Source organism: Lycium ferocissimum, chromosome 1 (assembly GCF_029784015.1).
Source record: "Lycium ferocissimum isolate CSIRO_LF1 chromosome 1, AGI_CSIRO_Lferr_CH_V1, whole genome shotgun sequence".
NCBI lineage: Eukaryota > Viridiplantae > Streptophyta > Magnoliopsida > Solanales > Solanaceae > Lycium > Lycium ferocissimum.
The window spans coordinates 14,246,197-14,259,645 of record NC_081342.1 but is presented as its reverse complement, the minus strand read 5'-3'; the positions used below and the strand labels follow the sequence as shown (position 1 = coordinate 14,259,645).

The 13,449-nt window shown below is 36.0% G+C and overlaps 1 protein-coding gene across 1 annotated transcript; it reads left to right on the top strand.

Moving 5' to 3' along the window:
• The first annotated feature begins 2,634 nt into the window (after nt 1–2,634).
• Nucleotides 2,635–5,775, top strand: LOC132049331 (5'-adenylylsulfate reductase 3, chloroplastic-like). Its single transcript, XM_059440088.1, has 5 exons — nt 2,635–2,772; nt 2,899–3,054; nt 3,257–3,386; nt 4,103–4,913; nt 5,265–5,775. Exons 1-5 carry the CDS (start codon nt 2,724–2,726, stop codon nt 5,493–5,495), a joined length of 1,377 nt encoding a protein of 458 aa, XP_059296071.1. The 5' UTR covers nt 2,635–2,723; the 3' UTR covers nt 5,496–5,775.
• Nucleotides 5,776–13,449: the final 7,674 nt, after the last annotated feature.

Genomic DNA, 13,449 nt, shown 5'->3' with positions numbered 1-13,449 from the left:
AAAAATTCTAGATATCACATCTTGGAACAAAATAGCCATTAGCAAATTCCTTTGGAACCTATGCCAAAAGAAGGACAAGCTTTGGGTGAAGTGGATACATTGCTATGGGCAGAACATAAATTTCCTCGTGGACATTCCAAAACAGACCTCATGGATCATGTAGAAGATTATGAAAGCATCAAAGTACTATACAAAAGAAGATTATGAGTTGATAGATATCCACACCATGGAGCAGTTCCCATCAAGACTGTTTTATCAAAGGATTAAAGGAGAGTTTCCAAATGTGAACTGGAGAAATTGGTATATAACAATCTTGGCCCGCCCAAATGGTTTTCATGTTAAGGCTTGTTGCTCATGGAAAGCTCTATACAAGGGATAAGCTAAGCAAATGGGTGTAACCAATACTGTGATGAGCCTTTTGTGTGAAAAGAACTAGAAATCCAATCCCATTTGTTCTTCTCATGTGAATTGTCTACCCAACGTTGCGAGAAGCTTCTCAAGTGGCAAGAAATTAACAGGAGGCCTAGGGACTGGGATGCAAAGATACGATGGTTGATCAATTTTGCTAAAGGAAGGAGTGCCAGAGATGAGGTGTATAAAATGGTTCTTGTAGCTGTAGTATACTTTCTATAGAAGGAAAGGAACATGAGAGTTTTTCAGGATAAAAAGCAGCATCTGGATGTGATGATCAATCTTATAATTCAAGAGGTGTGCTTTAGAGGCAATCTGAGATCCAAAGTAGCTAGATGGTTGGCTGATTTTAATTTATATCCTACCGAAGATTTTAATTTCTATCCTACTTAAGTATTAGTCGTTTGTCTGTTAGTTAGCATGTAGTTTGATCGTTAGTCTGTTTGAAGTGTTGGGACTTTTTGTCCAACTTTCAGTCACCAATGTTTTCCAATTCAACATCCATTTTGGTAATAAAAGCTTTATTTACCAATAAAAAAAATTTATCTTAAAACTAGAGATAATCAATGTTGGGAGTTTGAATTTCAAAACCACAGTAAATTCCATAAAAGATCACTCATGTATTGAGAATTGCCTACAAATATCACTTTTATTTCTTTTAGGACTAGAATATCACACAACTATCACTATTTTCCTCAGAATATACTAAATACGCAAAACTCTCTTTCTCTCCTAATTGGCATGCCATGTCATATCAATTTTTTTTAAAAAAAATAATAATAATAATGGGATAATTTCAGAGACTACCCTCACATTTAACCTTATAATACTTACTTCCCATTTGGTTTAAGATATTGCTCACCTCCCTTATTTTTAATTTTTTGTATCCAAACTTGTTTAAATGGTAATCTTGCAATAATGTTCCAAAAATTCCCTTTTGTGGCACTAATATAATTATTTAATAGTACTCCTACATGACTGGTAATTTGAGCAATATTTCATTCAAGTTTTTAATACTATGTTTGACTTTTTTGATCTTGGATTTGGATTCACAAGACAAATAAACCTTAGAAAAAAGAAAGTAAAATTATAAAATTATATAACCATTACTTTTTTCATCTAACATAAGATAATACATTTTTATTTTGATAATTTTTTGGACTTAAGAACAAAAAATAAATCATGTTCAGATAAAAATAAGATTTTCTGCACATATGCACCAACCAATATTTTATTTCTCTGGTAGTAAACTATTTTTTGTACTTAAATATTGCATATGTAATTGAAAAAATTACATATAAACTTTAATATATTTAAGTTGTATAACAATTAGCAAGTTCTGTAATTTACAAGAAAATAAATATTGCATCTTATGAAAAGTTGCGCCTAATGTATCACTCTAGGTCGAATATTTTAATTTTAAAGTAATATATATTTTAAAGATTTTCATTCCACAATTAAATATTCAATATAAAGCCAAGAAAGGGAAACTTTGAAATATTGGATAAGTTTTATCATTAAAAAAAGTTTGGTTACAAAAAGTTGAAAATAAGAGTGGTGAGCGTAATATCAGAAACTACAGGGGAAGTTAGTGCTATAAGGCTTAACTTGAGGGTAGGTCTATGCAATTATTCCTACTTTATTGAAAAAATCATGACATGTCAATTAGGAGAGAGAGAAAGTTTTTTTGTTTAATATATTTTGAGGAAAATAGTAACAGTTGGGTAATATTCTAATTCTAAAAGAAATAAAAGTGATATTTTTGTGCAATTTTCAATACATAGGTGATCTTTTAGGGAATTTACACTCTTCTAAACCATTAGAGAGAAGAATTATTTTAGAAAAATAATTATTACAAAATTCATTAATTTTGGACCATAGAAAAAGTGCTAAGAATCATTTATTCTGAAATAAAGAAAGTATTCATAAAAAGATGAATTTAATTTTTTTTCTCCCGGAAAATTTGAATATGTGGAGTACATCACGTTACTGATAAATATGAAAAAAAAAATATAAGAGTAGGCAAAATTGAAACATTTTCAAAAAGCTGTAAAATGTCTTTCATGAGCCTTCCCACACGGCTACATGACGGAAGCAGTGATGGACAGACACATTGCCATATAAAATGCCACATCAGACTTTGCATTCAAAATCCAAAACACGTCCAGGTTCAATGTACCTACAAGCTAGCCCTTTTTTCCGGTCCCTTTATAATCCAACCCCATGTTTTTCTCTCTTCAAATCTTGAAATACCCAAATTCATCAACAAATTAATCTTTTCTTCAGTTGTTTTATAAGATCTGTTTTGAGAAATGGCTTTGGCTTTCACTTCTTCAACTGCAATTCATGAACAATCCAAAGGTACCCTTTTCTTTCTTCTTTCCAAGTTTCAGTTTTTACCTGTTAAAATGATAATTCTATCATATGGGTTCAATTTTTCTTGGATTTTTTCCTTACTTTTTTGTTGTTTTTCTTAAATTTTTGCAGTATCCCAATTGGGTAAGTTTCAGCTATTGGATCAACATAAAATCTCATCAAAATTGTTGAATTTTTCTACAAGGCGCTGTGCTGTGAAGGCATTATATGCTGAGCCTAAAAGGAATGAATCAATGGTTCCATCAGCAGCAACTATTGTTGCTCCTGGTATGTTTAATTTTCCATTTTAGCCCTTTTAAAAAAGAATGTCTCTTTGATTTCAACTTTCCACGTAGTACGTTTAGGAGCACAGGATTAAAATTTAAAAGACATTTTGGTACATTCTATGTATCTTTAATTTAAACTGAGAACGAGACAAACAAATGGGTAATTCTTTTGTAATGAAATTGATTGTGTTGTGTACATGCAGAGGTAGAAGAGAAAGTATTGGAGGCAGAGGATTATGAGAAATTGGCTAAGGATCTTGAAAATGCTTCACCTCTTGAGATTATGGATAATGCCCTTGACAGATTTGGAGATGATATTGCCATTGCTTTCAGGTAATTCTGAGGTTCTGATCTTTCTTAGTATTAAGTTGATAGCTTCAGAGGCGGATTCATGATTTAAGTTTTATGCTTCAACATTTAAGGTCCTTAGCATTGATAACTCATTATATTTTTTAAAGTTATGGGTTCATATCTATTTTGTATCGTAGTTTTTGTGTATTCACACATAAATTTATGTTCCATGTTGAAAATACTGGGTTCAGATGAATGAATACTAGTACTTTGCATACACTACTGGGTAGATTATACTATTTCATGTCCAAATTATTGTATGAAATCCCATGTAAGTGAAAGTACAAGAATTTTAAATTTGAAGCGAGGTAGCAATTTGAAAAAGCTAAATTCATGATTTGAGTAAAACGAAAAGGTAAAGTATCTAAATTTTTTAATTTTATTGAAGTTTCCAGTTGGATAATTTCACGGGCAGAGCATGTTATTGAATGTAGTACATGCCTGTATAGTTATAGATCTTAGCATTTGAAGCTAATGGAATTTTTTGTATCAGTATGCCGTTTTACATGTGAATTATCCAACATAGCACCAGCGATCAGTGTAATCGACTGTGTTTTTTCCTTATTGATTGGTGCCAGAGGGCGCTCATTTTGCTTTTCTAGTTTTGCTAATTTATCTTCATAGCTTGCTAGTCTTCATGTTGTATAGAAAATTTACTCCTTTAGGTGATGTTCTTTAACACTAGCTTTATTTTGCAGTGGTGCAGAAGATGTTGCTTTGATCGAGTATGCACATTTAACTGGTCGACCATTTAGAGTGTTCAGCCTTGATACCGGGAGGTTGAATCCAGAGACCTACCAACTTTTTGATGCTGTCGAGAAGCACTATGGTATTCGCATCGAATACATGTTTCCTGATGCTGTTGAAGTTCAGGCCTTAGTAAGGAGCAAAGGTCTTTTCTCATTCTACGAGGATGGCCACCAAGAATGTTGCCGTGTTAGGAAAGTTAGGCCTTTGAGGAGAGCCCTCAAAGGTTTGCGTGCCTGGATCACCGGTCAAAGAAAAGATCAGTCCCCTGGAACTCGATCTGAAGTTCCGGTTGTTCAATTAGACCCCGCTTTCGAGGGATTGGATGGCGGCTCTGGCAGCTTGGTGAAGTGGAACCCGGTGGCTAATGTTAATGGCAAGGATATATGGAACTTCCTACGTGCGATGAATGTGCCTGTGAACGCTTTGCATTCAAAAGGTTACGTCTCCATTGGATGTGAACCTTGCACCAGGCCGGTCCTTCCTGGGCAACACGAGAGAGAAGGAAGGTGGTGGTGGGAGGATGCGAAGGCCAAGGAATGTGGCTTACACAAAGGAAACATCAAAGATGAAAGTGTTAATGGTAATGGGAACGGGAATGGCGTTGTCCAAGCAAATGGTAGTGCCAATGTTGCTGATATTTTTGACACTAAGGACATTGTTACCTTGAGTAGACCTGGAGTTGAGAACCTATTGAAATTGGAAGACCGACGAGAGCCTTGGCTTGTTGTTCTTTATGCACCCTGGTGCCGCTTCTGCCAGGTACTGTCAAACCTTTCTATAACGGCGTCATTTGCCCCAATATTTATTTGGTTGTTATGGTGAAATGTTGTCATGTAGAACATACATATTATAATATACATAACATGAAAATCGGTTCCAAAGTAAACTTGATCGTTATATTGAGATGTTATAGGGAATGACTATCATAGCGAGGTCTGACAGTAATTATTTATTTAATATATCATCCATTGAATAACTGTTACATCCCACCAACACATAGGCTTAGGCCGATGGGTAGTATCACTGAATGTTTCTCGTTGATGGTTATTTTTCTTGTCAAGAATGCTTTGTGGAATCAGCTTGTTGATGTTTACTTATTAATTTTCACAGGCGATGGAAGGATCATATGTTGAATTGGCAGAGAAGTTGGGAGGTTCAGGTGTAAAGGTAGGGAAGTTCAGGGCAGATGGTGAGCAGAAAACATTTGCACAGCAAGAGTTGCAGTTGGGAAGCTTCCCCACAATACTATTCTTTCCTAAACACTCTTCACAGCCAATTAAGTATCCATCAGAAAAGAGGGATGTAGACTCCTTGCTGGCTTTTGTCAATGCTCTTAGATGAAGGCAAATGGTGCTTCATATGTCAGAGTAGTTAATAGAAGAGACACTTAGAGTTGTCAATAGAGGTCTTGTATATGTTTGGTATATGGTGTCCCTCCCTTAAACACCCTTCCCCCCCCCCACCAAAAGAAAAAAGAAAAATTCTGCCATTTATTTCTAAATTTTTTACTTCTTTCCACCCTTTCCTAGTCAAGAGTCCATGTCTCGGGCCTCGATTTTGTGTATCTATGGCAAAGATCTTGGTCTTGCTGCTTTGTCAATATACAAAGGTCTTCTCTGCATTTCTCTCTGTTTTCTTTAGTTCTTTTATGATAAAATGACTTTATGACTATGTGAATAAGTACAGGTTTTTTTTTAGCACAAGTCGCAGGAATGCCCTTATTTGGGGTGGTATTAAATTAGTGGTTATTAATTTTTGTCTTTTGTTAGAACTCTTGGTTTTGGGTTCGAATCTCTGCTCAGTCAAAAATTTTAAAAAAAATTGCAAGGCAGAATTTGGATCGCAAGGTTAAGGCAGAATTTTGCATGATTTGGGCAGAGTTTCAAACTCAATCTTAAGGTAGAGTTTTGGGTAAAATTTTACCTTAAAGTAGTGTTTTGAAGGCAAAATTCTGTCTTGCTAATTCAAACATCTGTCTTACGATTTTTTTTTACTGAGTTGGGGTTCGAACTCAGAACTTTGAATTCTTAGGCGAAGGGTTAAAATTAAAGACCACCAATTTGAGGGACAAAAATTAAAGATCACCCCAGAAGGAGAATCCGCGCAAAAAAATGCCAGTTAACATGCATATCACTTACAAACTCGGGTCACTTGGCGTGCATCGTTACTTTGGCACATTGCACAAACTAGAGTTTTCGGATAAAATTGAATCATAATGAAACAGTATCAAATTGCCTTAAACTTGGACTTTTCGAATAAAGCGACAATCGTAATGGAATTTGGCCTAATGAAATGGATTTATTTTGCAAAGTCTAACCAGATCTAAATTGAGTTGGGCTTGACTAAATATATAAACAATTAATCCAAATTGTATAGTTCATACTAGTAGTATTTTCAGAGGCGTTTTCAGGGCGAGTCACAGGGTGGGGCTTGCCAAAAACGCTCCGGAGCGCAAATGAAAGGCGTAGATCCAAAGAACGTTTTTCTTTCTCGCGTAGATCTAAAGAACGTTTTTCTTTCTTTCTTTTTTGAGAATACATGCCATGCTGCCTCTGCTCTCATTCGGGCTCCAGGAATCCCTTGCTTTTGGCTAAGGTCTTTATTTACCTTTTTTCATTCACCCCCTCAAAACGACAAATTCACAAACACTACTGGAACGACACGACAACAATACCATAACAGATATACTTACCGACAAGAGAGAGCGAGACTGACCAACCCAAGAATGTCCTAGAATTTGGGACGTAAGTCCCGGGCACAAAAGCGTAAGCCCAAGGCGTAAAGGCGTACGCCCCGGATGTTAATTTAATTTTTATTGTTTTAAAAGTATTTTTGCTACAGATTATGATTTTTATTATTGTTGTAATGATATTTATACTTTATTTTATCATATTTTTATGTTGTAATGATTTTTCTTAAAATATATAAATAAAGAAAGTAACTCTCATAGAAAATAACACTGCCATAAATATTTTCTTTTAGATTGATTATGTCTAAAATTGATATTATAGAGATTTCATAAAACTATGTTCCTGAAGCAACTTCACCCATTTTTTGTCATTGCTCTCACACTTTTTCCCGTTCTCCTTCTTTGAATATATGAATAAAAGTCAGTGCAAATATTAGTTGAGCGTGGGACAAACTACTAGATTTGAAGATTGATCATGAAGTGAATGAAGATATCATTTTAAAGATTATCTAGGCTATTATCATTTGTTGTGTTGTAACCTTTGTCAAATAATAATTAGAATAATTCTTTTTATATTATTGGTGATTTATTTGAATTTATTTGCAGAATTTTAATGAAAATTTTACATTTGTTTTTTTTTTTTTTAGTAATAAAATTATAAAATTAAAGATACATGAGACATACACCCCATAGATCCATGGGACTTACGCCCCGTGTCTCGGAACTACACCTCGCCCCGTGCTGCATAAAACGCCTCGCCTCGCGCCCCTGCTTTTTAAAACACTGGTTCATAGTCATATTAATTTGGACTCAAATTTGAAAGTCTTAAGGGATCTACGTTATTGATATCTTTTTAAAGTAGCAGAAAATTATAGGCGTCGAGCTAAAGAATAAGTACATATTATTCCTAAATAGACATAAAATGTAAACCTTCAAACTTCTATCTTAGGAAATGCATCTTAATTATTTTCAAACGTTAGAATCTATTATTAGTAATTCTCTTAAACCTGACATATTATGCCCTAAACTCAGGCTTACTAAATCCGAAAATCATTTCTTTTTTCTTTATCTATGCGTTTGGCAATATTAAAAGTGTTTATAAGCTAAAGTAAGTCAAAAATCATAAACTGGTCATCCACAACTTATGATTTTTCAGCTTATAATCAGATACGATTCAGCTTGGGATAAACACCGAACAGGGGCGGAGCCAAGTGGTGGCCAGGGTGTTCACCCGAACCCCCTTCGGCGAAAAATTACCATGTATACACAAGGTTAAAATTATTTTTTATGTATAAATAGTAGATGTTGAACCCCCTCGGCTTTCTCGTTTCTTACTCTTTTATATTTTTGAACCCCCTTAGTGAAAATCCTAACTCCGCCACTGACACCGAATCAAACAACAAATGCGGAAATTAAGATAGATAGAAATTTAGTGATGAGAATAGAAAAAAAGGAGATGAGATTTAGAAGAAAGAAAGGAGTTAATCAACTACAATTGTGACTAATCAACTTAGGAAAGGAAACCAACACCTATTAATCAAGAATCTAAGATGAATTCATTCCAAGGAAGAAGAGACTCAAACTCATACATAGAAATCTAATCCTAGATTATCCAAGAGAGATTCAAGGCAAGAGTTAAGGGAATCCACCCACTAATCCTAATACTAGCTAATCCTAGCTAAACTAGCTCCATACAAGGATAAATACACTCATAAGAGTTTCATCATAAATCTCAAGCTTGAAATGAAAATAGGTTAAGGCAAGCTTATATAGTTTTTCCTTTACATGCATAGCCACAATTATTAAACTACTAGTCACATTTGGCATTTAACTAATAAGCCCTATTACAAAAAAGACCCAAAAGTGGCCTTTGCGGAAATAACCCCACATGGACCCTTTTTCACTTGAATTGCAATCCTAGCCTCTAATTTGCACTCCTAGCCACGAATTGTATTCCTAGCCACGAATTGCACTCCTTAGCCACGAATTGCACTTCTAGCCATGTGTGCACTTCTAACCACTTTTGTGGCTTCCATCGTCTGGCCTTCATCTCCAATCTCCTTCCAAGCAATCATCTACACCCTTGTGGCTTGCTCTTCAATTGCCTTCAAAGGCCCCATCTTACTCATCCAAGGGTGTGTGGAAAGGAAATGCGCATCCAAAGCTCTAGACAGGTTTTAGCCTTCATAATCGCCCATGAGCTTCCTAGAATCATATCATCCTCCGCTTCTTCAAAAGGATTAGTCCTCGAATTCTAACTTTGCAAAAACCAAGGGAAAATATACGAAAACATGGTTCTCATAGCATGAGGGTTAGCACAATTGACAATAATCTTATTCTCATGCTAAGGATGTACAAATTTGTGGTATAACCACGTATCAATGATCATCACAAATAATTTCTCCACATATGAGGTATCAAGAAGTTGATTCCTCCAAATATCATGAAATGAGGGTAAGGTAAAAAAGCCAATGGGTTTAAGATGAGAAGCATGCAATGCTACATTGGCCCTCGAATACATGAAGTACATTTGACCCTCTATTTCCCAATTATACCAAGCGCACAAATTCAAGGCATCTCCGGATCAAAAGGAAAGAGTACCCACATGTCTTGGTCAAGGCAACAACAACATATCCCATTGAGACCCCTATCGATATAGGATGCTTCCTAATACAAGTATAGGCATCATCATAAGCAAAGAGATAGTAAAGAAAGGTGTCATGGAAAACAACTTTCTCATCTATGGTGTCATTAAATGTGGCCTCACTACTAGGTTCATAAACAATCAAGCATGCGACTAAGATTTTGGGCACACAAGGAAGAAGTAGCAATTTGTAAACAAGTTTCACCTTCCTTTCCTAAACATTCCTCCCTAATGAACATGTCATCTCCCTCCAAGAGGGTGTTCTCATCACAAGGGGGAGGGTCATCATCCCATAGCGGGTTCCCATAAACTTTGTAGCAGCTAAATGTGGCTACATCATCCACACCACAAGACACGTAGTCGTGCACATCACTATCAATCAAAACATCATTCTCAAGGAGAGAGTAATCAACCAAAGGTGGTGAATCAAGGCATGTAGTTTCACTCTCTAAAAGATTAATGGAATGACTCTCTATATAGCATGCAACACTAGTATGACCTTGAGTCTCATCAAATGTCAACAAGGTAAGATCAAAGGACTCGTCTTCATATGTATCAAACAAGGGTGGTGTGTCATATTCACATCCTTTCACATCATCAACTAGGTCAAGATCATCACTATATTGAGGTTCATAGAACAAACCATAAAGTTCCTCATTTAGAAAATTAATAGTACAAGCTAGTTGATCAATACACCTAGCAACACTAGTTGTTAGCGTGTCAAGTTCCAAGATTTACGATCATGGTTAGCACAATTAAAGTCAACTAGTGTTTGATCATTTCTATCACATGACAATGTACTATCATTAGAATCACAAATGTCAACACTAGGTGGACACAAATCGATCTTGCAAGAAGAATCAATTTGGTCATCAAAAGGATCAACTGGTGTGTGAGAACTCTCAATAATGACATCATCACTACTTAGCAAAGAGCCACTATGCACACAAGACAAAACTTTATCCACACTCAATTGACTACTAGTTATACCATGTTCCTCCAAGTTTAATAAAGTGTAAGGATTAGCTTTGTTACCTTGTAGCTCATACACATAGTCCTCGCTACCTCGATCAAGTTCCTTACATTGGCTTTCCTCTTTGGAAGCGGTTTGGGTTACTTCACTTCCCAAACGAACTTGGGATTCTCCGGACATTGTTTCTTTTGAACGATTATCCTTATGAGTACCTGCGAAAGAAACAAGACAACTAGAGGAAGTAGAGAGATTAGAAGAGTTAGAGTGATGTCGTGACAACTATCTCACGTCACTCCACAAAACCTCTCACTTGGCTCTCCCTCTATCCTCTCAATTTTGTATCTCTTATATTCTTTAGAAAGGGGATGAGCTCCTAAAATTCCTTCCGAAAGGTTAGAGTGACCCTTCACTTCTAGTTTCCACTTGGGTTCATAAGGAGTAGCCTTATCTTCTTTCATTTGTTGCTCCTTAGACAAGAGTTCCATAATTTTCTTGAAACTTCTTTGCAGTTGTTCCAATTTGAAGGCTCAGGATCACTCACTTTAGGAAGTAGTTCACTTGTATTTGCTTCTTTTACTTTTGGATTGCGTTTCATGTTCTTTTTCTTTCCATGGGGATTGAAAAAATGTCACCTTCAAAATTCCTTCAAGGCACTCCAAGTCTCAATTGGGTTTCCCTTAACCTTCTCATGTTCCCAATGCTTTATGAGGATTCCCTCTAGGGTGCTAGAAGCTAGCTCCACTTTCTTCTCTTCTACGAAGCTATATCGTTCAAAGATCTCATCTAACTTGTGTTCCCATTTGAAGTTACCTTCTTCATTAGATTTTGGACACAAAGTTGGCCACTCTACGTGGGAAACACTCACTTTTGTTTCAAGACTTCACCTCTTCGGGTGAATCCTCTCTTGAAACATTGAATTTTCTCTTTTCATACCTACAAAACGGGCAAACAAGTTAGTAATAAAAGTTCTTCACCACACTCGTGTTTGCACTCGTTTGTGCTTGGCTAGCACCACTCAAATGTTCTCACCCTTTTGCCTTTTACCACTCAAGATGTATCTCTTAACTCGTGAACCACCAACTTGAATAAGTCTAAGATAGCACCATGTATCAGTTCAGAATGGAGTTTATGAGACACCAAGAATTTGACTAGTAAAAGCAAACGGATAAGAGCTAATAAAGTTTCAACGATATTAAAATGAAGAAAAGCTTGAAAGATATTAGCACGAAAGAAATTCAGACACAAGAACTAATTAACAACAAGTAAGGACAATTACGAGTCGTTAATTAGCTTGGAGGATCAAAGAAATGAGAAGGAATGGGGACGAAAAGAGATTGAAATAAAAAAAACACAAGTGCGCAATCCGCTAGACTGTGTGCAACATACGGCTCTCAGACACCATCCGTGAGTCTCAGATGGTGCAGCAATTCTCTGTCACCTTGTGCGACACAATCCGCGGCTCTCAGATACAATTTGCGACATCATGTGCGTTTCTCAGATGCTGTCACTCAGCTAATTTTTTTTTATGATGTCAAAATTCTTGGGATCCGTTTGGGTACTTCTTTTTCTAATTATTCCCTTTACTTGGGCCCAATTAACGTAGTATTTTCCTTTTTGGGCTAGAAAAACACTTTTCAACTTTTTGCACTTGAAATTTTGGATCAAAACTTCCCTTTTGGGTGTCTTCTTCCTTTGAAGATTTGAAGATTGCTCAAGAGCACAAGAACCCCCAAATTACTAACTAAGCTCAAATCAACTACAATTTTCCCCAAATTTCGAAGCGCTCCCCTCAACTAGGAGAACAAAACCCAATACAAATGGAGCTCCAATTCAACCTCAATCATCAAGACTCATTTTGTGTTCTTTAAAAGCTTGAAGGTCTTCAATGGTGATTGACCCAAATCTTGCTTAAATCACTTGAAACTTCGGATTTAGAGGTTTTCAATATCAAGGAACTCGAATTCAACCTCAAATCCACCAAAACAACAACACAAGAACAATTTTTGAATTTTTGGGAATTTTTGAATTTTTCACTTTTGTCTTTCTTTTTCGAATATAAAGAACCTAGGATTGAGGATTGTAGAAATAACACTCTAGCTTAAGCTCTGATACCAAATGATACAATTCGGCTTGGGATAAACACCGAATCAAACAACAAATGCAGAAATTAAGATAGATAGAAATTTAGTGATGAGAATAGAAGAAAAGGAGATGAGATTTAGAAGAAAGAAGGAAATTAATCAACTACAATTGTGACTAATCAACATAGGAAAGGGAACCTACACCTATTAATCAAGAATCTAAGATGAATTCATTCCAAGGAAGAAGAGACCCAAACTCATACATGGAAAATCTAATCCCAAATTATCAAGAGAGATTCAAGATAAAGTTAAGGGAATCACCCACTAATCTAATACTAGCTAATCCTAAAGCTAAACTGGCTCATCTGAGGAAAAACACACTCATAAGAGTTTAATCATAAATCTCAAGCTTGAAATGAAAATAGGTTAAGGCAAGCTTATATAGTTTTTATTTACATGCATAGCCACGAATTATTAAACTACTAGTCACATTTGGCATTTAACTACTAAGCCACCATTACAACAAAGGGCCAAAAGTGGCCTTTGCGGAAATAACCCCACATGGGCCCTTCTTTACTTGAATTGCAATCCTAGCCTCGCATTTGCAGTCCTAGCCACGAATTGTATTCCTAGCCATGAATTGCACTCCTTAGCCACGAATTGCACTTCTAGCCATGTGTACCTGCCAACCACTTTTTGTGGCTTCTATCGTTTGGCCTTAAATCTCCAATCCCCTTCGAAACAATCATCTACACCCTTGTGGCTTGCTCTTGAAATTCCTCCAAGGCTAATCTTACTCATCCAGGGTGTGTGGAAAAAATGCGCGATCGATATCTAGCGCACGAGTTTAGCCTTCATAATCGCCCATGAACTTCCTAGAATCATATCATAATCACTTTAGGTTTGAC